Source organism: Rhinolophus hipposideros (genome assembly GCF_964194185.1).
Source record: "Rhinolophus hipposideros genome assembly, chromosome: 12".
Taxonomy (NCBI): Eukaryota; Metazoa; Chordata; class Mammalia; order Chiroptera; family Rhinolophidae; genus Rhinolophus; species Rhinolophus hipposideros.
In genome coordinates, this window is record NC_138058.1 from 11882484 (window position 1) to 11906796 (window position 24313).

General features: G+C 37.8%; 1 protein-coding gene across 2 annotated transcripts in view; it reads left to right on the forward strand.

Moving 5' to 3' along the window:
• The first annotated feature begins 7333 nt into the window (after nucleotides 1-7333).
• Nucleotides 7334-24313, forward strand: part of LIMS1 (LIM zinc finger domain containing 1) — a 161419-nt gene continuing 144439 nt past the window's right edge. For both annotated transcript variants that reach the window (XM_081069666.1, XM_081069667.1), the window contains exon 1: nucleotides 7334-7672. In XM_081069666.1, coding sequence (XP_080925792.1) covers nucleotides 7641-7672 — 32 coding nt within the window. In that variant the 5' untranslated portion in view covers nucleotides 7334-7640. The remainder of the gene's footprint in view (nucleotides 7673-24313) is intronic.

The following is a 24313-nucleotide window of genomic DNA, read 5'->3' on the forward strand; positions in this document are numbered from 1 at the left end:
ACCATTAAACACTAACTCTTCATCATTCTCTCCTCCAGACCCTGGCAACCACCTTTCTATTTTCTGTCTTTGTACATTTGACTACTCTAGGGACTTCATATACGTGGAATCGTATAGCTTTAGTCCTTTTATTTCTCTATGCGCTCAACTTTTAAATCAGATCCTGGGCCTCCAGAAAGCCAGCCCTCGTAATCCCACCTACACTTACCTCATTTGGTGTTGCTCCACACACACAGCTCTTCTGATTCTCCAAACATTTTAGGCCCTTAAGTAATTGCCTTCCATAGTCCTCTGATTGTCTCACTTATATTTGTTGCCCCAATTAGATGACTAGATCTTTGACTTATAAAATCTTGGGTCTAATATTTAAATCCATCTCTTTGATTGCATATCAGATGCCCCACAAACTCCTCACATGTGGCAAGTATGACACCGAATGTATCATCTGCCTGCTACTTCCTCTCTGCTTTCTCCTGTATACTCTATTTCAGATTATGTCTATACCATACATTCATTTTAACTAGTCAGAATCCTGGAAGTAAGTAATTCTACATTTTTCCTCTCAATGAATTCAATACTCATGTAAATTCCATCCCATCAATACCTTGTAGTCCCCAGAGTAACTACTCCAGTCCATCAGCATATCTCACATGGATGTCTGTGATGCCTGTCTCCTGACAGATCTCCTGGCTCACTTCCCTCCATTTGTCTTCTATACTCAGGACTTATGAGGCATCTTTATGTTTTTTGTTTATATTTTATTGTTTGTTTTATAAAACAAAAATATTTTTGTTTGTATTTTTTATTTATTACAAAAATAATTCATGTTTATTCTAGAAAGCATTTGATAATAAATTTTCTTTTTCTTTTTTTTGTTAATAGATTTTCAATACATCCTTCTCGGAACAAAACTTCATCAAGGATATAGAACATTTGAATTAACAAATTTGTGCTAAGGGACATAGAAGGCTGCATACAATAATTAGAATATACATATTTTTTTCTCAAGAAATAGAGAATGTATTTTTGGAACATTTACAAAAATTGATCATGTCCATAAACAAAACCTCAACAAATTTCAAAGAATATGCATTATTCAAAACTAGATCTCTAACTACTACCTACTTAAGTTAGAAATATAAAACAAGGTAAAATAGAAGCAAAAATTCTTATATACTTGAAAACAAAAAAATGTGCTAAATAATTATGAACTAAAGAAGCATAATGGATTTTAGAAATATCTTGAATTGAAGGAGGAAAACACTGCATTTCAAAAGTTGTGGAATGCAGCAATTGAGGTACTTCAAAGGAATTATATAACCTTAAATATTTGTTAGAAGTAAAAAAAAAAAAAGACTCAAAATAAATGAGTCAAGTGTTCTTTTATGAAATTTGAAAAAGCCCAACAGAATAAGTAGTAGAAACAGCTGAAAAAGATAAGAGCACATAATAATGAAGTAAAAAACAGAATAAAGAAAAAAATCAACAAAGGTATATATAACTTGGTTTTTTGAGAAAAGTAAAAAATAAACAAAACTCTGGCAGGATTGGTCAAAAGAAGTAGAGCAATGATAATTTTATTAATAAAAAGGGGACATAGAATAAAGGAGAATTTTAAAAGATAAGATTTTTGATTACTGATTCAATCGCCTTACTAATAATTGGTCTAGTCATATTTTCTATTTCTTCCTGATTCAGTCTTGGTTAAGTTGTATATTAAGAATTTTTCCATTTCTTCTAGGTTGTCTAGTTTGTTGTTGTAGGTATATTGGTAGATGTCCAGTTATTCATAGTAACCTGTTATGTTCCTTTGAATTTCTGTGGTATCGTATATCTCCTTTTTCATTTATAGTTTTGTTGATTTGGGTCATTTCTCTTTTTTTATTGGTTAGTCTAGCTAAGGGTTTGTCAATTTTTTTGGGTTTTCAAAGAACCAACTCTTTAGTTTGGTTAATATTTTCTGTAGTTTCCCTCTTTGCTATTTCATTTATTTCTGCTCTAATTTTTATTATTTCTTTTCTGCGGCTAACTTTGGGCTCAGTTTGTTCTTTTTTTAGTACTTTAATGTGTGGTTAGGTTGTTTATTTGGGATCTTTCTTGTTTATTAATGTAGGTGTTTAAGGCTATGAATTTTCCTTAGAACTTCTTTTACTGTGTCCCAAAGTTCTGGAACATTGTGTTTCCATTTTTGTTTGTCTCAAGAATCTTTTTTATTTCCTCTATAATTTCTTCTTTGATCCATTGGCTGTTCAGGAGAGTGTTAATTCCAATGTGTTCATGAATTTTCTAGTTTTCCTCTTGTTATTGATTTCTAGTTTAATGCCATTGTGGTCAGAGAAGATACTTGGTATGATTTCAATCTTCTTAAATTGCTAAGACTTGTTTTGTGGCCTAACATATAGTCTATTCTCGAATATGTTCCATGTGTGCTTAAGAATGTGCATTCTGTTGTTGTTAGAATGTTCTGCATATGTTATGTCTATTTGTTTTATAGTGTTGTTCAAATCTACTGATTCTTTATTGATTCTCTGTCTTGATGACCTGTCCAATGTTGACAGTGGGTATGAAAGTCCCCAAATATTATTGTAATACTATTTATTTCTCTTTTATCTCTGTTAGTTTTTGCTTTATATATTTAGGTGCTCCAAAGTTGGGCACATAAATATTTACAATCATTATATCTTTTGATGTACTGACCCCTTTATCATTATATAATGACTTTCGTTGTTTCTTTTTACCATATGAAGTAAAGCCCAGGAGCAGATGGCTTCATTGGTGAATTTTACCAAACACTTAAAGAAAAATTAACACCACTACATCTCAAACTCTTTCAAAAAAATCAAAGAGGAGGGAACACTCCCAAATTCATTTTATGAGGCCAGCATTTTCCTGATTCCCAGAAAAGGGCACTGCCAAAAAAGAAAACTGCAGGCTAATATCCTTGATGATTATACACATGCAAAAACTCTCAACAAAAATACTAGGAAACCAAATTTAGCAGCACATGAAAAGAATCATTCACTATGATCAAGTGGGAATTACCGAAGGGATGTAAAGATGGTTCAACATATGCAAATCAGTTACTATGATACATCACATCAATAGAATGAAAAAAAAATCCTATGATCATCTCAATAAATGCAGAAAAAGAATTGGACAAAATTTAACATTACATTCATGATAATAACTCTTAACAAATTAGGCATAGAAGAAACATATCTCAATATAATACAGGACTTATATGAGAAGCCCACAGCTAAAATCGTACTCAATGGTGAAACGTTGAGAGCTTTTGCTCTAAGATTAGGAACAACACAAGGGCGCCACTCTCTTCACTCCTATTCAATATAGTACTAGAAGTCCGAGCTAGAGCAATCAGAAAGAAAAAGATATATGTGGAAGCCCTGGTGGGGCAAGTTTTAATTGGAGGAACTTGGAGCTTGGCCATTTATGGTAAGAAGCTTCAGTATTGGACCTTCCTGGACAACAGACCATTTGTTTCTAAAAGTGTTCCAGTGTTCAAATTCAGGTCATGTCCCAATCCCTCGGTTCTGTGGGGAGGGGCACGACTTTGGTTTCGGGCTCAGCTGGCAAACAGGGGTGCCACATGCACAGTGCTGTCTGTGTAAAAGTAATTCAAGGATTGTATTGACGGCTGATCTGCTTTAAGGGAGCAGAACCAGTTTTAAGATGTTCAGTGTGATTTGTGTGCTATTTCAACGGAAAAAACAAAACAACACCAAATATTTTCCAACAATTTAAACAAAAACAAAGACTTATATACAAAACTACGAGAATTGGTTCTCTATGGTTGGGTGTGTAACTTGAATTTTTAATGAATTTATAATACCCCGTTAAGGAAATATAGATTGTGTGCATTTTCCCCCGCCCCCACTAATTTGTAATCCCTAGCTCTATACAGATTCAATTTTTGTTACTACTTTGTTGTATATCTTACCTTTCCAGATATTTCTACATATTCAAGTGGGTGAATGTGAGTGTGTGTGTGCGTGTGTGTGTGTGGTGTTGTCCTTCTCTCTTCCCTGAAATGGTAGCATACTAAACACCTTTTCCTTGCTTTATTTCCTTTTTTAAAATATATCTTGGAGATCACTTATTACTACATATCATTTGCCTTATTGGTTTTTTGAAAATTGTGGTATATATGGTAAGATACACATAACATGAAATTTACCATTTTAACCATTTTTAAAGTGTGCAGTTCAGTAGTGTTTATTCACATTATTGTACAATCAACATCCAGAACTTTCTCATCTTCCAAAACTGAAATTCTATACCCATTAATGAATAACTTCTCATTTCTTTCTCCCCGCAACCTGGAAACCATAAATCTACTTTCAGTTTCTATGAATTTGACTACTCTAGATACCTCCTCTAAGTGAAATCATACAGTGTTTGCCTTTTTGTGTCTGTCTTGTCTCGCTTAGCATAATGTCCTCAAGGTTCATCCACATTGTATCATCTATCAGAATTTCCTTCCTTTTTTATAGCTGAATAGCAAATAGTTCATTGTGAGTTTATACAGGTTTCCTCCAAAGTAGTGTTCCTATGAAAACTTTTGTTATCTGAACTGGCATTAAGTGAAGAAGCAATTTACCTTTAATTTGTATGGAAAAAATTTTGAGTGCTCCCAGATCCAAAAATAACCTACTAAATCATACCAAATACGCTTAATTATGTCCAGTTTTACACTAAGCATAACACCCTACGAGCTCTCTTAGGCCTTTATAACACATCTTGCTAATGGATCCACCAAATAAATGTAGGTAAAGCACAAATGCTCACAGACAGTTCAAGGCTTGATGCTGAGATTTGGAGTGAAGTTCCTGGGGAAGGAGCTTGGTGGGGCCACGCCAGCCGTACTGCCTCTATAACAGCTTGCTGCAGAACAAGTGCTGAATGCTGTTTTCACTTTTCACCTTTTTACATAAAAGCGAAACTTTTCTTTGGATTTCTCTCATTTAGCGAAAACAAGTACTAACGTAGGTCTTCTGTAAAAGCGAATGGCCTAACACGAACTTTTGAAAAGTGGGGATACCTGTATCACATTTTGTTTATCCATCCTACGATGGACATTTGGGTTGTTTGCACATTTTGGCTGTTGTGAAAAATGCTGCTGTGAACCTGGGTGTACAAATACATCTTCAAAGTCCTGTTTTCAATCCTTTTGGAATTCCAGAAGTGGGATTGCTGGATCATATGATAATTTTATTTTCAATCTTTTGAGGAACTGCCAGACTGTTTTCCACAGCGCTGCACCATTTTACATTCCCACCAGCAGTCCACAGGGCTTCCAGTTTCTGTACATCCCTGCCAACACTTGTTCATTGTAGCCATACTAATGGGTGTGGTTTTGAGTCCCAATTCCCTAATGATTACTGAGTGATGTTGATCATCTTTTTGCATGCTTGTTGGCTATTCTTATATTTGAACAGTATTATATGCAAAAATTCTAATTTATTCAATTAATGTCTTGGTTAAATAAACTTTGTCAGTTGCTCTTAAAAACTATAACGACTCTCCTGTACATTCTTCTTGTTTCAATTTAAACAACCTTTTCATTATGAAATTTCAAATATGTACTAATGTAGACAAACCAATATAAAGAACTCCATGTACCTCTGAGCCAGCTTCAACAGTTACGAACTTTGGCCAAATTTGTTTCCCTATACTCCTACCTACATCCCCCCCCCAAAATTTTATTTTAAAGAAAATCCAGTTGTTATATCATTTAGTTTAGAAGTAGTTCCCTAGGTAGCTTTAAAATTGTAATACTGTTTGTGTACACATACAAATACATCTCTAAGATAAATTCCAAAATGTGGATTTCCTGGGTCAAAGTGGATCAGAATTTTACATTATGATAGATATTGTCCACTTGTCCTCCACAAAAATTGTGTGAATTTATTCTACTATCAACAGTAAATCAAAGCAACTGTTTCCATGTATCCTCATCAAAACAGCATATTGTCAGACTTTTAATCTTTGCCTTTATGTGAAAAATGGTATTGAAAATTTTTACTTGATATTGAATATTTCCTTGTATTTTAAAAATCATTCATTTTTTTTCCTGTGGAAACCTGTATATACCTTGTCTATTTTTCTCTGAGTTGTTGAACTTTTTCTTACTGCTTTTTTTTTTAGTAAGGAAATTAGACCTTTTTTTGGTCACTACATTTCTCAATCTCCAATTTTATGACTTCTGTAGCCTATATGCTATTTGGAAAGTTTCTCTCCACTCCAACTTTTGATTTTTTTCTCCCATGTTTTCTTCTAGTATTTTCTTTTTTTTTTTAAGTTTATTGGGGTGCAATTGTTAGTAAAGTTACATAGATTTCAGGTGTATAATTCTGTATTACATCATCTATAAATCCCATTGTGTTTTCACCACCCAGAGTCAGTTCTCCTTCCATCACCATATATTTTTAGTATTTTCGTATGTTTTTTTCACATGTAAATATTTGCTCTAGTCATAATTTTTTTGATATAAGGATATCAAAGGCATCCGGTGTTTTCCCAATACATATCTAGACCAGTAGGAGACATAAGTTTTCATTCTGTAATAAGAACGCAGGTATGGTTACAAAATCAAATATCCTAAAAGAGATCAGCTATGCCCAGGGTAAATGACCAATATAGGTCCAATATAGGATGCTTTGCAGATTTCAGGTTTTGGTTCAGGCAATGGCAGAAGAAAAGGAAGACAAGGTGGAAAGGAAACGATGCCGAGCTAAGACTGGAGTGTCTTAAAGCAAGGTTAACTTTTCCCAATTGACAACTAACAAGCGCAGTGAAAATCCTAGTGAGCACCCCGGGACGTGCCAGGCTTCATGTCTGGATTCAGTGGAGGCCAATCCGGGCAAGGGCCGACTCCCCGAAGTCTGGTGAGCCGACCCCACCTTCTCATAGAAGCTCCTCAGGACTCCCGCCCAGGCCGGGATGGACTCTGGACTCCAACAACCTTGGGTCTAAAGGCCGGCGCCACAGCCACGTGGCGCGTCAGCAAAGCCGAATCAGAGGTGTCTCGCGGAAGGAAAACTGGCTGCTCCTTCCGTTCGCGGCGTGCGACGTCGTCACCCGAGGGGCGACAGAAGCCAGTCTTGAGCTCTGCGCCTCAAGTCCCGGACTCCCGGGGAAACCTCCTCGTCACGGTCTCGCCAGGCCTCACCCAGAACACGCGTCGCGGGGCGGGGCAGGACGGAGCCAAACCCCGCCGGGCCCGAATTCGGGCTGGAGGCGGGGCGGGGCGGGGCCAGACCAGGGCGGGGCGGGGCCAGACCAGGGCGGGGCGGGGCCAGACCAGGGCGGGGCCGGGGCGGGGCCAAACAGGCCCGCGGCGGGCGGAGGCCGGTGCCGGAGGCCAGGGGCGGGGTCTCCAGCGTCGCCGGCCCCGCCTCCTCGCCCACTTCCCCTCGCCCCCGCGCCCCCGCGTGGCCAGCCCAGCCGTTTGCCGGTCCGGCGGGAGGCGGTGGCTAAGGCCTTCCCGCCCCTTGCCGCGTCTGTTTCGTGATCTCGGCCCGCCAGCAGGCCTGCACCCGGCCGCAGCGGCGAGGGAGGAGGACACAGCTGGAGCGGCGCCGGAGCCGAGGTGCTGAGGGACGGTGGCCATCGGCGGAGAGATGCTGGGCGTGGCAGCAGGAATGACCAACAGGTAAGGGCCGTGCCCCCGCCCCGGCCGCCGGCGCTGAGCGCGCGCCACGTTGCTGGCCGGCCGCTCCCCGGGCCTTCGCGCTGGCCCGGGTGCAGGCCTTTCTCCCCGCGCCCCTTCCGGCCGGGCCGAGCCCCTCGCGGGACAGTCCCGACGCCGGGGTCGCTCTCCCCGCGGTGCTTCCGCGCTTCCCGCCAGCGCGCTCTGGAGCCCAGGGGCTGCCTGTGGTTCCTGAGACATTTTAATAGTTCCTGTGGATGTGTCCCATACATTGCAAGCGCCCTGAGGGCTATCACTGTCTCAGCGCTTAGCACAGTACTCAACCACAAATATTTGCTTAAATAACTTACATTTATTTCATAACTTACAGTAATAAATGTAAATAAATAACTTACATTTTAGCAGTTGGAATATAATATAGACCATCGGTTCTCAAACGTTTTGGTCTTAGCACCCATTTGAAAAATAAAAGAACTTTCGCTCATGATGGTTATGCCTATAGATTATTTCCTGTGTTAGAGACAAAAACAGATATTTAAAAATATTCATTTAAAAAACAGTAACTCCACGAGAATGTTAGCATACATCACGCCTATTTTTATGAAAAGAGTATATTTCTAAACAACGAAAAGAAATTGATGCGACGAGTGGCATTCTTTTACATTTTGCAAATCTCTGAAAAGTCTGGCACAGCAGGAGACTGCTGGATTTTCCTGTCTCTTTTGTCTTTAGTTTATTGAGATGTTTTGATTGAACTATATGAAGAAAATACGGTCTTACACAGATATGTAAGTGGAAAAGGGAGGAATATTTTAATAGATTTTTCAGATAATCGTGGTATTCTTTGTTACTACACCAAAATTAGATTAAGTGGTAGTTTCTTAAAGATTAGTGTGGATGTGGCATCTGAAGCCTTACCATTAAAGTTTTCACACTGTACATTAACATTCATTGGTCTGTTCTGCAGTTTGAATGGACTGGTTATCCATTGTAACGTATTTGTCATTTGGAAAATATTGATTCACTGAGTTAGGCAGATCTTACAAATGCTGACACATTTCGTTATACAATATCACTAAATAACATTTGTTAATATACACCACTGATTTCCTTAGAAACGTCTTTAAGTATTGAGAAGCTGTCAAACTCAAGGTGTTCCAACATTCTAATTTTCATTGAAAGTTTGATTTTTTTATTATTGGTAGGCAATTATTATCAATTGTTTTCCTCAAAGCGACAGGCTCATTTTATTCAGTTTCAAGAAATGTCTGCCAAATACTAGTCTAAAAACCATGGTTTGTCTGTGATTGTACCCCGTAAAAATAGTGTCATGAAAAAAGCATTTAATTCATCTCCTCACTCAAGCACACATGTGCTTTTCCTGGAGACACAACTGCCTTACCTTGGTATGTAGCAGAAGTGCTTTGTGCATACCTCTCTTCTCATTACAAGTAACAAAAATTATGGTCAAGGGTCAAGATTTAATAGCAGTCAGAATTTGTACTGCTTCATCAAGGGCATTTTTTCTTTTTAAACATTTATTGAATATTAAGTTGATACAAAATTTAAAATATGTAAGATACAGAGAATAATTATACAATGGATATGCTGTGTAAATAAAGAATATAACGGTTTCCTTCTAGTGTCTCTCCTTGATCCCATCCCCCTTTTCATTAGCAATCCCTTACTTTTTTTTATATTAAGTACATTTATATTGTTGTGCAACCATCACCACTGTCCATCTTCAGAACTCTTTTCATATTGTAGAACTGAAACTCTTTACACATTAAAAAGTAACTCCTTATTCTCCTTCCAGGGGTCAGCCCCTGGTGATCCCTATTCTATTTTCTGTCTCTGATTTTGACTATTCCAGTTACCTCATATAAGTGGAATCATACAATATTTGGCTTTTTGTGACTGGCTTATTTCACTTTGCATAATGTCTTCAAGGTTCATCCATCTTCTAGCACGTGTGAGAATTTCCTTCTTTTTTAAGGCTGAATAATAGTCCATTGTATGTATAAACCATTCATTTGTTTTGTTTACCCATTCATCTTTTGATGAGCACTTGGGTTGTTTCCATGTTTTAGCTTTTGTGAATACTCCGTGAACATGGGTGTATATTCTTTCATTGAAATTTTTATTGATGTTATTGTAGATTCACATGCAGTTCTAAAAAATAATAGAGATCCAGTGTGTCCTTTACCCAGTTTCCTCCAATGATAACATTTTGCAAAATTGTAGTACACTATTGCAGCCATGATGTTGGCAGTAATATAATCCATCAGCCTTATTCAGATTTCCCCAGTTTCACTTGTAGTCATTGTGTGTGTGTGTGTGTGTGTGTGTGTGTGTGTGTGTGTGAATTTAGTTCTGTGTAATTTTATCACAGGTGGAGGTGCGTGCATCTGCCACCACAGTCAAGATAGAGAACAGTTAGTTCCATTGCCAAAGGATCTCTCATGTTGCTATTATGTACCCCTACCCACCTCCATGTTTTCCTTCTCCTCTTCCTTAAATCCTGGAAATTCCTTATCTGTTCAACAGTTCTAAATTGTTATTTCAGAAATGTGATATAAGTGGAATCATACAGTATGCAACCTTTTGGGATTGCCTCTTTTTCATTCAGCTGAATTCCCTGGAGATTTATCCACGTTGTTGCATGTATCATAGTTTGTTCTTTTTTATTGAGGAATAGTGCTCCACGGTCTGGATATATGACAGTTTATCTCTTTACCTGTTGAAGAACATTTGGGCTGTTTCCAGTTTTGGGTTATTAGTAACAAGGCTACTATGAACATTTGTGGATAAGATTTTATGTAAACATAAGTTTTCGTTTCTCTGGGATAAATGTCTAAGAGTACAATTGCCAGGTTGTATGATGGACTTTTCCAGAGTGGCTGTACCATTTACATCAAGGACACTTAAAAGCAAAATTGCCTTTTTTTTCCTGCAAGTATGTGAAGAATTTGGTCACACTGCCACTGCCTTGATTAGTGCTAGGAGACTATCAGTTGTGCCCACCATTGCGTTTGCACTATCAGTGAAAGTGTCAACACTGCAGAAGGCTGCAGCAACTTCTTAGGAACTTCTTAGTATTATTATGAAAATAGTTTTGATCTCTGAGACCTTTTGAAAACATCTTGGAGACCCCCTTTCCCCCAGGGTTTCGAGACCACGCTTTGAGAACAGCTGTTAGTGACATAATCCTAAATGATGAGGGAAGTGCAGATATGTTGGATATTTAAAAATGAATATACGTATACAAAGACTTGTCTAAAAAAATGTGTACCAAATGTGTAGTGTGTGCTTTGTGCTTGTGTAGTGTGTGCTTTCTAGTTTGGGGGAGTTTTAGTGGGATTTAATACCTAGGCCTTGAAGAACCACTATGGATACAGCAACTTGCTGTCCTTAAGGATTTTCCCTGATGTGATGGCCACCGCTGTTACTAAGAAGGGAAGTGTCATGGCAGTGTGTGTCTCCATAAACGTCAGAGCTCTGTGCTCGCTTCAGCAGCATAGAGACTAAAATTGGAACGATGCAGAGAAAATTAGCATGGCCCCTGCGCAAGGATGACAAATTCATGAAGCGTTTCATATTAAAAAAATAAACAAAAGCTTCAGGGCTCTATGCCTGTTTGTAGGGCGAGGAAATTGAACTCTTAACTTTTAAGAAAATTAATGAAAATTTGGTGGTAGAAAGATATCTTTCAGTTCTAGTTGTTCCGTGCCCTATATATTTAGAGAAGACTATCAGGACCGAGCTGTCTTAGTGTGTATATATATGTATATATATATACCCATCCCTTTCCTTTGTGGTAGCCCCCTTGAACCATCTCCTGGGTAGCTCTTTCTCTTCTAAAGGCGGGTGCAAATCATAGTGCAGAGCAGAGCTTTACTCTGGGAATCTCTATTTTCAGTAATGTTGAGTTTGTTTTTCAGATAATCATTAAAATAAACCTCAGTAGAGGGCATGTTCTTGCTAAGGTTGCACTTAAATAGAAGGAAAACATCTCAAACCATTTGTCAGTTTTACATTTCTCATAATTATGTTTTAAGCTGTGGTTTCCCACCCACAGGAATACCATCTGCATTACATGCTGGACTGTTGCCATGTTGTCTTCTAAAAACTTTGGTTTTAAGATACTTGAGAGGCAAGAGCTGCACTCCCTGTTGCCACATTCTGTACATTCTCCAACAGCAGTGGTTTCCAACCCGTCATGCCCACATCATCTCATCCATTTTGTTTGATCTCATCAAACATTTATTTCCATACTGGAGCTCACTGGAGGCAAGGAGGGAACATTTTTCTTGCATCATTTTGCATGTTGGAGCATATCTTGGAGTTTGATGAGTCTACAGTGACATTTAACACACGGGTTGGATAGCTGTGGATAAACCAGGCTCTGCTTAGTGTGTTCTGTGTGAAAAAGGGTGCTAGGAATTAAGTTTGAACGCCGACCGATGGGGGTGGACAACACAGGACTCTGTAAGCATGCATAGAAGTCTGGAGCCTTACCAGGATATCTGAGAGTCAGGAAAGATAAGAGATAAAAAACACTTACAAAACACACACACACACACACACACACACACATTATCTTTGTACAGAAATGGAATCATAGTCATATTCTACAATTGCTTTTTTCCCCCAGGATTTTAAAAATTGCAGTAAAATATATGTAACAAACTATACCATCTTGGTCGTTTTTCAGTGTATATTCAATGGCATTAGTACATTCACATTGTAGCGTAACTATCAGCACCATCCATCTGCAGGACTTTTTCTTTTTTTTTTAAAGATTTTATTGGGGAAGAGGAACAGGACTTTATTGGGGAACAGTGTGTACTTCCAGGACTTTTCTCTAAGTCAAGTTGTTGTCCTTTCAGTCTTAGTTGTGGAGGGTGCCGTTCAGCTTCAAGTTGTGGTCTTTTCAGTCTTAGTTGTAGAGGGCGCAGCTCAGCTCCAGGTCCAGTTGCCGTTTATAGTTGCAGGGGACGTTGCCCACCATCCCTTGTGGGACTCGAGGAGTTGAACCTGCAACATTGTGGTTGAGAGCCCACTGGCCCATGTGGGAATTGAACCGGCAGCCTTCGGAGTTAGGAGCATGGAGCTCTAACTGCCCGAGCCACCGGACTGCCCTGCAGGACTTTTTCATCATCCCAAATTGAAACCCTGTGCCCAGTAAACAAGAATTACCCATTTCTGGCAATTGTCTTTTTTTAACTTAATAAGCTATCTTCAAGGTTTTCCTATGTGGTATATCTGGGTATCTACCTTGGTTTTCATGGCTGCATAGTTTTTCACAATATACATGTGATATAATTTATATACCTAGTTTTTGATGGACATTTGGGTTCCAGTTGTTTTGTTACAAACACTTTGAATATCTATGCCAGTGTTTCTGTAGGAGACCCTTGAGCATACAGTGGCGTGTGCATGGATGGTCGGGCCTGTGTTCTCATCCCGGTTCTGTCCCTCATGGATGGCCTAGCCAGTCAACCTCTGTAAGGCTAAGGTTCTTAATTTACAAATACCACCTGTCTCAGACAGTTGTGAGAATTAAATATGAAGGCAAAGGTAAACATTTTTGAAAGGATGCAAATAAAATAATAATTGTTGCCCCTGAAGAGGGAGTCTAGGGATCTAGGGAGTCTAAGAATCTAGAGTGAGAGGGAAGTCTTTTTTTTTTTTTTTTTAAGATTTTATTGGGGAAGGGGAACAGGACTTTATTGGGGAACAGTGTGTACTTCTAGGCCTTTTTCCAAGTCAAGTTGTTGTCCTTTCAATCTTAGTTGTGGAGGGCGCAGCTCAGCTCCAGGTCCAGTTGCCGTTTTCTAGTTGCAGGGGGCGCAGCCCACCATCCCTTGTGGGACTCGAGGAGTTGAACCGGCAACCTTGTGGTTGAGAGCCCACTGGCCCATGTGGGAATCGAACCGGCAGCCTTCGGAGTTAAGAGCATAGAGCTCAAACCGCCTGAGCCACCAGGCCGGCCCGGGGCGGTTTTTTATTGTATGCTTTTTTATACTGTTTTGATTTTTTTTTTTAACCATGTGCGTGTAATAATTCTGAAAGAATTTAACATCGGGCTAGGAACCTAGTAAATGCTCTCTTGATGGTAACTGTAGTTGATGTTGATTTTTCCCACCACCCTCATTCTTGCCTCAAACTTACAACTTGTGACTTCACCATGTCTGTTAATGGCACTAACATATTGAGCTTTGGTTTCATCCTCTCCTTCACTCCCTATATTCACCACTTTCTTGCTGAGTTCCTACCTTAAAATTTTCTTTTGAATCCTTTCTCTTTCTTACTCCTTTCTTACTGACTTCATTTTCACCCTCATCCTGATTATCTTTCAAATGAATGTAAGGTAACAATATTAAGGCTGGGAAAGATTTTAGAGAATGCAAAATCCCAGTGCATATTAAACATACAAAGTTGAACAAATAGTTTTTGGTGTGTTCCTGTGTTTCATTTAAATGTTGATAAAAGTACATATTCTTTAAAAGAGGTTATGGAACACAAATACTGAAAAGACAATTACAGTAATATGAAGATCATAAAGATTTTAATATGTAACCTTAAAAGATAAGGACTTCTAAAAAACTTTTAAAACGTAATTTCAACATTATTACACCTGAAAAATATTACTAATAAATAATTCCGTGATATCATCAACAACACAGTGTTCAATTTTCCATTTATCTCAAACATCCATTTTATTTTATAGCTTTTCTGAATTGAGATCTAAATAAAGTTTATGCAGTTTGATAGCTAAATAAGCCTTTTAGTTTCTTTTAACAGGTAGGTACTCCTTCCATTCTTTCTCCCCCTCTTGTGATTTTGTTGTTGAGGAATTGTCTTGAAGAATTTCCTACAGTCTGGAGTTGGCAGATTGCATCCTCAGCGTAGAGTTTAACATCTTCTTTTGTTTCCTATATAGCCAGGAAAGTGGTAGTTGGATCTAAAGAAGCAGTTCTCAAACTTTTTGGTCTCAGGACCATTTTACACTCCTAAAAATTGAGAACCCTGAAGAGCTTATGGTTATTTGCTGTATTTGAACTTTAATAAACCTTTTGTATGTTAACATACATAACGTTTTATAGTTATTTTCCAAAATAAAAAGAAAATAGAAGAGTGGCTATAGAAACTTTTTTTTTTTTTTGGCAAATCTCTTTAATGTCTTACTGGAAGATAGCTGGTATTCAGTCTGTAATATTTCATGTCATGTACCTTCTGGAAAACTTTACGTGCACTTGTGAGAGAATGAGAGTAAAAAAGGCAAACACTGTAACATTTTAGTGTTGTTACAAAAATAGTTTTAACCTCTGTGTCCTCCTGGGAAACTGCTGATGTAGAAGTCTGATCAAATTCAGGTGTGACCCCCATGACAACATGACAGAAGGTGTTGGGTTCTTCGATCAGGAGGTTCATGATGTATGGTTGTGTCTCTTCTTGTGCTTTCCGCAGCTGTGGATGATTAGTGCCCTAGATCAGAGGTTGGCAAAGTTGTTCTCCAACAGGCCAGATAGTAAATATTTTCAGCTTGGTGGGCCATAGGGTCTCTGTCACAACTGCTCAACTGGATTTTTGTAGCATGAAGCAGCCGTAGACAATACATAAGTAAATGAGCATGACCATTCTAAGGACATTTTAATTATAGACAGTGACATTTGAATTTCATACAATTTTCACAGCACAAAATGTTATTCTTTGATATTTTCCCAACATTTAAAATGTAGGAACTTGGAGAAGATGGATCCGACATACATTTTCCTACTCCTCCCACTAAGTACAACTAAACACTGGACATTATTTACAAAATAAACACAAGAAGACTCTGAAATGTGGAAGAAAGAGGCATGTATCTGGGAACCCTGGGACTTGATGAACAACAGGGTGGTGAGTTCTCTGGTTTCCTCTCTACCCCATATCCCAGACTTGGAGCTGAAGCGCCTGGCAGTCTGGGAAGGCCAACAGTGCAGACAAAAACCAACAAAACAAAAGACTACAAAAGACTTGTCTCTTTAGCCAAAGGACCAAAAAAGATACACTCTAACAAGACAAAAAATAAAAGTCACGACAATAAATGCTGTACTCCAACCAAACACTCAGAAAAAGTGGTGGCCACAGTTACAGCCCCCTGAATTGTCATAGTATCAGTGAAGATGATACAGGGAACTAGAACTTGTCCTGGCCCAGCAGTAACTCCTTGTGAGTTCTACGGAGGCCGAGGGGGACACGTGGACTCTCCCTGCATCTGGCAGTAATGAGGGAGCTCCCTTGCCAGAGATGTCAGAAAGTTAAAACAGAAAATTCCGATATGATCCAGTCTTATAACATGAAATGAAAATGTCTGTTTCGTTAGAATATCATTTGTCATGTCAAGAACCAGGAAGATCTTAAAGTGAATAAAAAAAGACAGTAAATAGATACCAACACCAAGATGACAGAAATGTTGGAATTATCTGACAGGTTTTAAAGCAGTTGTGATAAAAATGTTTCAGTGAGCAATTGTGAAAGTGCTTGAAACAAATGAAGAAATAGAAAGCCTCGGCAAATAAATAGAAGCTAGAAAGAAGATTCAAATGGAAATTCTGCAACTGAAAAAAATGAGCAAAATAAAATGCTCAGTGAATGGGCGCAACAATGGATGGGTTCAGCTGGAGGGGACAGAGGAAAGAATAAGTGAATTGGAAGATAAAATAATAGAAATTACCCAGTATGAACAGCAAAGGGAAAATAGCCTGGAGGAAAAAAAGAACAAAGCTTCAGGGAACTGTGAAACTATAACAAAAGAGCAAATTTTGTGTCATTGGAATCTGAAAAGGAGAGGCAAAAGAGGGTGGGGTAAAACAATACTAGAGAAAGTAATGTTGAAAATGTCTCTTACTCTCTGAGGCCAGCATTACCCTAATACCAAAACCAGACAAAGAGACTACAAGAAAAGGAAACTGCAGACCAGTATCTCTCATGAGCATAGATGCAAAAATCCTCAACAAAACATTAGCAGATTGAAAAAAAGTATGAAAAGAATTATACATCGTAACCAAGTGGGATTTATCATAACCAGGTATACAAGACTCGTTTAATATTCAGAAACCAACTTTATTCTTAATACCCGAATACTAGAAACAGCCATGGTGTCCTTCGTCTGGTAAGTGGTGGGATAAAGTGTAGCACATCCATCTCATGGAATACTCTTCAGCAAGAAAAAGGAATGAACTATGGATATTTGCAGTAATTTGGATGGATCTCAAGGGCATTATACTGAATGAAAAAAACAAAACAGTTTCAAAAGATCACATACTGTGTGGCTCAATGTATATAATCTCTAAGTGACAAAATTACAGAGATGGAAAACATACCAGTGGTTGCCAGGGGTTAAGAGGAGTTGGGGATGGGGACAGGGGTGGGAGGGAAGTAAGGTTTGGATTTGAAAGACAACATGAGGGATTCTGTGATAGAACATTCTGTAAGTCAATATGATGGTTGTGATCTTGTGCTATACTTTTGTAAGAGATTACATTGGAAGAAACTGGGTAGAGTATACATGGGATCTCTCTGTATTGTTTGTTAGAACAGCGTGTGAGTCTACAGTGATTTGAAAATATTAATTAAAAAAAAATGCATGTTTCCCTAAAAGGACAATTGTCTCCTTCTCACTTGTGCCCTGTTGAAAATTTAATAGACTTATTACACCAGTGTAGTTTTTCCAGACAATGTATATTCCTAATTTTCACTAAAATTCTCCAGGAGTAAAGTGGAGAGTGAATTAAGGTAGGGAGACTAAGTGTGTTTGTAGGACACTTGAATTAAATTACTATACTGTTTATTTCCTGCCTCATTTACCAAAAGCGAAGTGAAATAGAAAATTGAAGCAATTATCTGAATAATCCATACTCTCTGTGTTGGAAAATCACATCTCCAAAAGGGAATGGCTCAAAGTCATTTTTTTAAGGACACTTTAGATCTCTCAGATTTTTCTAAGCTCTGTCAGAAACACAAGCTGGCTTCTCTAGATGCAAAGTATCTAATTGAGAACTAGAGTGTTTGAAATTTGAAATTTTGCATGGAAAGGGGTAAGGAAGTTATAATTGCATTTGAGGTGCTTCTGGGGAAGAACTCAGGAATTTCATCTTTTTAGAGCTTCTGACGTGTTTAAAAAGCTCCCACATTCTAAGATTGTCCAGAGCTGTGCATGTGCTGGTATTGCATCAGCTGAGGAAATGGACTGTCAGTAATGACTTGGGTCTTTAGTAATGATTGTCTTTCTCTCTGGGTGCAGTGCTTTTGGATTGATAATATGTTTTGTCTTGTTCCAATCCCTACCTTTCCAGCTTCATAAATGGTGGTGTGTCATCCACCCCTACCCTAAACTTCTCACAAGTTGTGGGTTTGACATTTTTAGAACTGTTTGAAATTAGGACATATCTTTTTTCTTTTGTTTCTTCGTGTTTTTACATATCCTGTTTCCCCAACATTTTGTGCCATGTGAGGTATTCCTAATCTTTCAAGATTCATTTTAAGGATCATCTTTTCCGTGATGTTTCTCCTGATATTATGTTCCCCTCTTGCTCACCCAGAGAAATGCTATACAATCCTTTCTTTCCACCCGCCTATTACACAGCAACTCCTATGATGTGAAACCTGTCACGTGGTATGTAAGGGGTTATTTTCCCATATCTGCACTTTAGGCTCTGATTTGCTTTAGGGAAACGATTTTACTCCATTCACCTTTGTGTTCCAAGATCTAGCAACAGTGTCTGGCACATATTAGGTGCTCACTAAGTAAATGTATGAGTTAGAATAAATATGAACATCCTTATTGTCACCTTAAGAATTGGCGATTTAGAAATTTAGAAGATGTACTTGGTGCAAAGCTGACTGTGGGAGGAGCTGGAGCTTGAATTCTAGTAATTTGACTCTAAGGATAATGGAATTCTAGTAATTTGACTCTAAGGATAACGGTTTTGCCAGGCCCTTTGGGGTGAGTGACTTTAGCAGTTCCACCTTACTGAAATGAAAGCCATATGTACCGTGTTTCCCCAAAAATCAGACCTAGCCAGATATCAGCTCTAATGCATCTTTTGGAGCAAAAATGAATATAAGACCCGGTATAATTAATATAATATAATTAATATAATATTATATAATATATATAATACTGGGTCTTAACGTTCATTTTTGCTCCAAAAGACGCATTAGAGTTGATGGTCTGACTAGGTCTTATTTTCGGGGAAACAGGGTATCACTGATAAGATGTTACAGATTAGAAACAGCACATGCAGAGATTAAGAGCATTGACTGGTGCTAAACTGCCTATGCTCAGACCCAGCTTCTGTCTGTTAATAATTGCCTAACTTTGCTTTGTGTATAAAATGAAGATAATAATACTCATCTCGTACAGTTGTAGAGTTAAACAAGTTACTATGTGAAACATTTAGAATAGTGCCCTGCACATTAAGCACTCTATTTGGTATTATTATGTTTGTTGTTACTGAAAATGGAGAAATGAAGAATTATAAATGTGAAAATGTAACAACTCTTTTAGCTCACAGGCTATACAAAAACAGGTAACAGGTTAGTTTGGCCTGTGGGCCATATTTTGCATACTTGCAATCTAGATCGTTAATTCATTAGGGGGTTGCAAAATGGTGATATCCTAATTTTGTTGTTTAAGACATTTCATGTCTTAGCTGCAATACTTCTAAAAGGTGAAGCTTCCCCCTCATTGACTATTTGGTAACCCATTGGTACAACCTGACAGATTACAGACATTGTCATATAACACTGTCCAGTCCCCTACTCCTACTCAATAATGTGTGTGTTGCCTTACTATATATCACTTTCATATACTACTGACATGAGATTTCTGCTCAGAAAAATACATTGTTTCGACTTGAGATCCCACATTTTCTGACTTGGACCAGTGTGGTTTTTCTCTCCTCTCAGGCTGCCTCCCTACTCTTTGTGAGGATGTGCTTTTGTATTATGAGGCCCTCCGGTTAGGGTGGCGTCTGCTACTTCCGAGAAGCCCAGGGAAGTGTGGATAACTTCCTCCTCCCATCTAGGGATGCCTGTTTATTGGCCTATTACCATGCCATTGGAGGATATAATGTTTGTACCATTTATAGCTGAACTAGCAGAGCCTAAGCTATTCATTACTTAGCAAACCTGTCTCTAATTTGGGAGACCCTTTTTTGAGGCACTTATATAAATAGTTCCACGTTAAATATCATGTAGAGTGTAAAATGTTCAATGAAAGATACGAAAGAAAATAATCTTCTAAAGTTCAAAGTAAGTTGCTTATGGAGACTTTTTCTTTTTTATAATAAAAAATTTACATTTAATATAATGGAAAAATGAATTATGTATCCAACATTTAGAGTCTACATACTCTCATTATTATTATTAATTTCAGGTGTAAAAAACAACATAAGATTAGACATTTACACCCCTCACAAAGTGATAACCCCAACAAATCTACTACCTCTCTGACATCATACGTAGATATTACATACCATTGACTATATTCCCTGTGCTGTACTTTACATCCCGTTACTATATGTACATATATATTTAATTATAGCTGATAATCAATATGATTTTATATTACAGGTGTACAGTGCGGTGGTTAGGCATTTATACAATTTATGAAGTGATCCCCCCAATAAATCTAGTACCCATCTGACATCATACATAATTTTGACAACATTATTGACTATTCACCATACTGTGTATCACATCCCCATGGCTATTTTGTGACTACCAGTTTTTACTACTTCCTAATCCCTTCACCTTTCTCCCCCATGCCTTCAACCCCCCTCGTATCTAGCAACCATCAGTTTGTTTTCTGTGAGTCTCTGTTTTGTTTACTTGTTTATTCTGTCCTTTAGATTCCACATATAAGTGAGATCATATGGAAGTTGTCTTAGTCTGACTTATTTCACTTAGCATAATATCCTCCAGGTCCATCCATGTTGTTGCAGATAGCAAGATTTCATTTTTTTTTATGGCAGAGTAATACTCCATTGTATAAATGTACCACAATTTCTTTTCCAATCATATATTGATGGGCATTTCGTTGCTTCCATATCTTGGCTATTGTGAATAGCACTGCAGTGAACATAGGGGTGCATATATTTTTTCAAATTAGTGTTTTGGATTTCTTTGGTTAATTATCTAGGAGTGGAATTTCTGGGTCATAAGGTATTTCTATTTTTAATTTTTTGAGGAGCCTTCATACTGTTTTCCATAGTGGCTGCACCAATTTGCAGTCTGACCAGCAGTGCATGAGGGCTCTTTTTTCTCCACATAGCCACCAACACTTGTTGTTTGTTGATTTATTGATGATAGTTATTCTGACGTGAGAGGTGGTATCTCATAGTGGTTTTTGTTTGCATTTCTGATGATCAGTGACATTGAGCATCTTTTTATATGTCTATTGGCTATCTGTCTGTCCTGTTTGGAGAAATATCTGTTTACTTCATCTACCCATTTTTTAATTGGATTGTTTGAATTTTTTGGTGTTGCATTATATGAGTTTTTTAAAAATAAATTTTGTATATTAACCCCCTTATCAGATTTATCATTGGCAAATATTTTCTCCCATTCAGTAGAATGTCTTTTCTGTTGTTGATGGTTTCTTTTGCTGTGAAAAAACTTTTTTGTTTGATGTAGTCCCATTTGTTTTTTTTCTTTCATTTCCCTTGCCCAAGGAGATATATCAGTAAAAATTACTAAGGATAATATCTGAGAGTTTACTTCCAATATTTTCTTCTAGCAGTTTTGTGGTTTTTGGGTCTTACATTTAAGTCTTTAATCCATTTTGAGTTTATTCTTGTATATGGTGTAAGACAGTGGTCCAGTTTAATTTTTTTGCATGGTTTATGGAGACTTTTAAAAAGCACCTGCAAATCATTTGAGTATTAATAATGTCCATTTTTTAATGGAAGACAAAATTTTCTAACGATGCTTCTATTTGAATTATAACTTTATCTTTTTCAGTGGTTGCTTTCCTGACTATAATTATGTCCGTGGGACTGAGGAAATGACATGACTGATTTAGAGTTCTGATTTCATCACGTGAGAAGAAGAAAGAATGATGGTCTTCATTATGTGGACTTGTATTTTGAAGTGAAATTTAATAAAATTTTGAGTAAAGATTTTTCCTCACCCTTTGGATTACAAAGTAGCAGTTAGCCTTTGATTTAATTGAAAGATGGGTATGCTTCCACACTTACTGGTAGTGTAGCTGAACTTTAAGTTGCTGGGAAGAAGGCCACGTCATATTCCAGGGTGATGGACGACCAGGCAGGACTTTTGTGGGAATTGCCAGTGTTCTACACTTCATCACTGAAGGACAGTGTCAGGGAAAGGTGGAATTTGATGAGGTTGAGATGTCTGTCTTTTCAAATGCTTAGAACATGGTGGTAAGAGAATCTTCAGCACAGGTTAGCTTGACCTGCTGGCTCCAAGTGGTTGGATGTTCCCTCTGGTAGTAATTCTCTCAGTCTTGGGATCCCAGAGACAAATGCAGAAGCAAGCAGGTAAAAATGACATGTGCTAATAATTAAAGAAGGGACATTTGGCATTTTGAATTATGCCATTTATCCACCTTGGATTTATTTTTTGGATGTCCTAGAAGCTAACGCATATGAACATAGGTTAAAATTTAGCCTGATTCCTCAGGCTTGTGTTGAATGCCTCTATTACTCTAATGGGAAATTTAAGAACAAAACAAATATTCATTCACTACTTTCAAATTTTTTCATTCAGAGAGTGTGTGGGAAAATGTCCAAAATATCACAGTTTGAGGTCATAGGCCCACATTAGAATACACTGATTCCCTTGAGTTTTAATGGATTGCTGTCAGAATAGTTCTTTCTTTGGAATAAAATGTGGATTTTGAAATGGCGAAACATGCCCCTTAAACTAAAATAATGAAGCACTCACATGTCTTTCTGATATGTTTGGTCATTTAGAATGCTTCCTGTGAAGGAAGTGGTGGTGCTAGTTTCTGGAATGTGAAGGGTGCAACACATGAGAGTTGACTGAGAGGGTGATGGGAACTCCAGGGATACAGGGCTTGGGAACTGTTTAGAAATGAAGATTCCTTTTGCTCAGTCAGGGTTAATCATGCTTTCCAGGAGGAAGCATTGCTAGAGATTAGCTAAACAAATAGGATGAAAGTCTCACTAAGAGGTTGGAGTTTTTAGACAACTTTTGATAAAGAGGTTAATTTCTAAGAATACAGCATTGACCTAGAAAAAGCTACTTACGCTTTTTAGGATACCTACGTGTCCCATGCCCATATAACAATGCATAGCATATAATAGACACTCAGTAAATACTTGTCAAATGAATAACGATGCAGTATATTTTATTTATATACATATATAAACATATATATACATATATATATTTTTTTTTTTGGTGTAGTGAAGTATATTTCTTTAAATATTGCCATAAAATAATATGTGAGTAAATGCTAATAAGGTACTTTTCAGTTAGCATTAAATTAGACTTGAAGACTTATTTCAACTATACATAATTGCAGTAATACTGTGGAAATATTTCTTTTCTTCCTTAGGAGTTAATGCAGGAACAGTTGTTTGACAAGGGAAGATACTGTATTCCGAATCAATGAAGCTTCCCAGTGAATGGGTTAAATCTTTTAGATCAAACATTAACATTTTTTTCTTGTGAAAACTTCTCCAATTTTTCATATTAATACATAGCTTTAATGCTATTAATCAAAATTCCAACTGGAACTCTTTTGGTAAAATTATTGACCAGAATTATCCTTTGTTGTGTTAACTCAAACTGTAGTGTTGATTTGCTTAGAAGCAACCAGAAAAAAGGTCTTCTGCTAGCTAGTTAAGGTTGTCTTCTTAGCAGATATCTGTGTTCTAATCCAGCACAGCTGCATGGAAGTAATTTAGGCAGTGTTGAGAACTATGATTATTTGTCATTTCTCTATGTTGTAAATAGGAAAAGGAAAGAGTTTTTCTCTAGCAAGGCAAAATTAGGAGATAATGCCCCAAATTCCTTTAGCCCCAATACAAAATTAATAGTTCTTTTCTCAGCATTTGTGTGGTACTTTATTCACACTATTGATAGAGTAACTACCACATTATATTTTACTTGGTTTATACATATCTGTTGTACCCTTCTAGGTTGTGAACCATTTGAGATATTGTATCTTTTTTATGTCTAAGTCCTTAACATAAATTCTCACACAGGATAGATATTCTATAAATGTTGAATGGGATAGGCCTTCTAGTATTACTCAGTAACCATCACCCTAGTACTCTCCTGGACCAGGCATGCAGCCTTTCCCATTCTCTGTATACATAGCCTGCCTTTTGCTGATTTAGTTATTCCTCTATTGATCCACATGTTTTTTCTCATGCTAGTAATACCCTGCCCTACTCAATACATGCACCTGGCCCAAACCTCTTTGAGAGGATAATCCGTACAAGTAGCCATCCCGGGCCTGTTCTGTGAACTTTTCTAAAATCTCCCAAAGGTCCACAAACCCCAAACCTGCAGCAGCTAGCCTTAGTGTGCCCTGTACATCTTGCTAAGTAGCCCCGAGCCTGGCACTAGTGGTCGCTGGCCTTGGTAGCATCACCA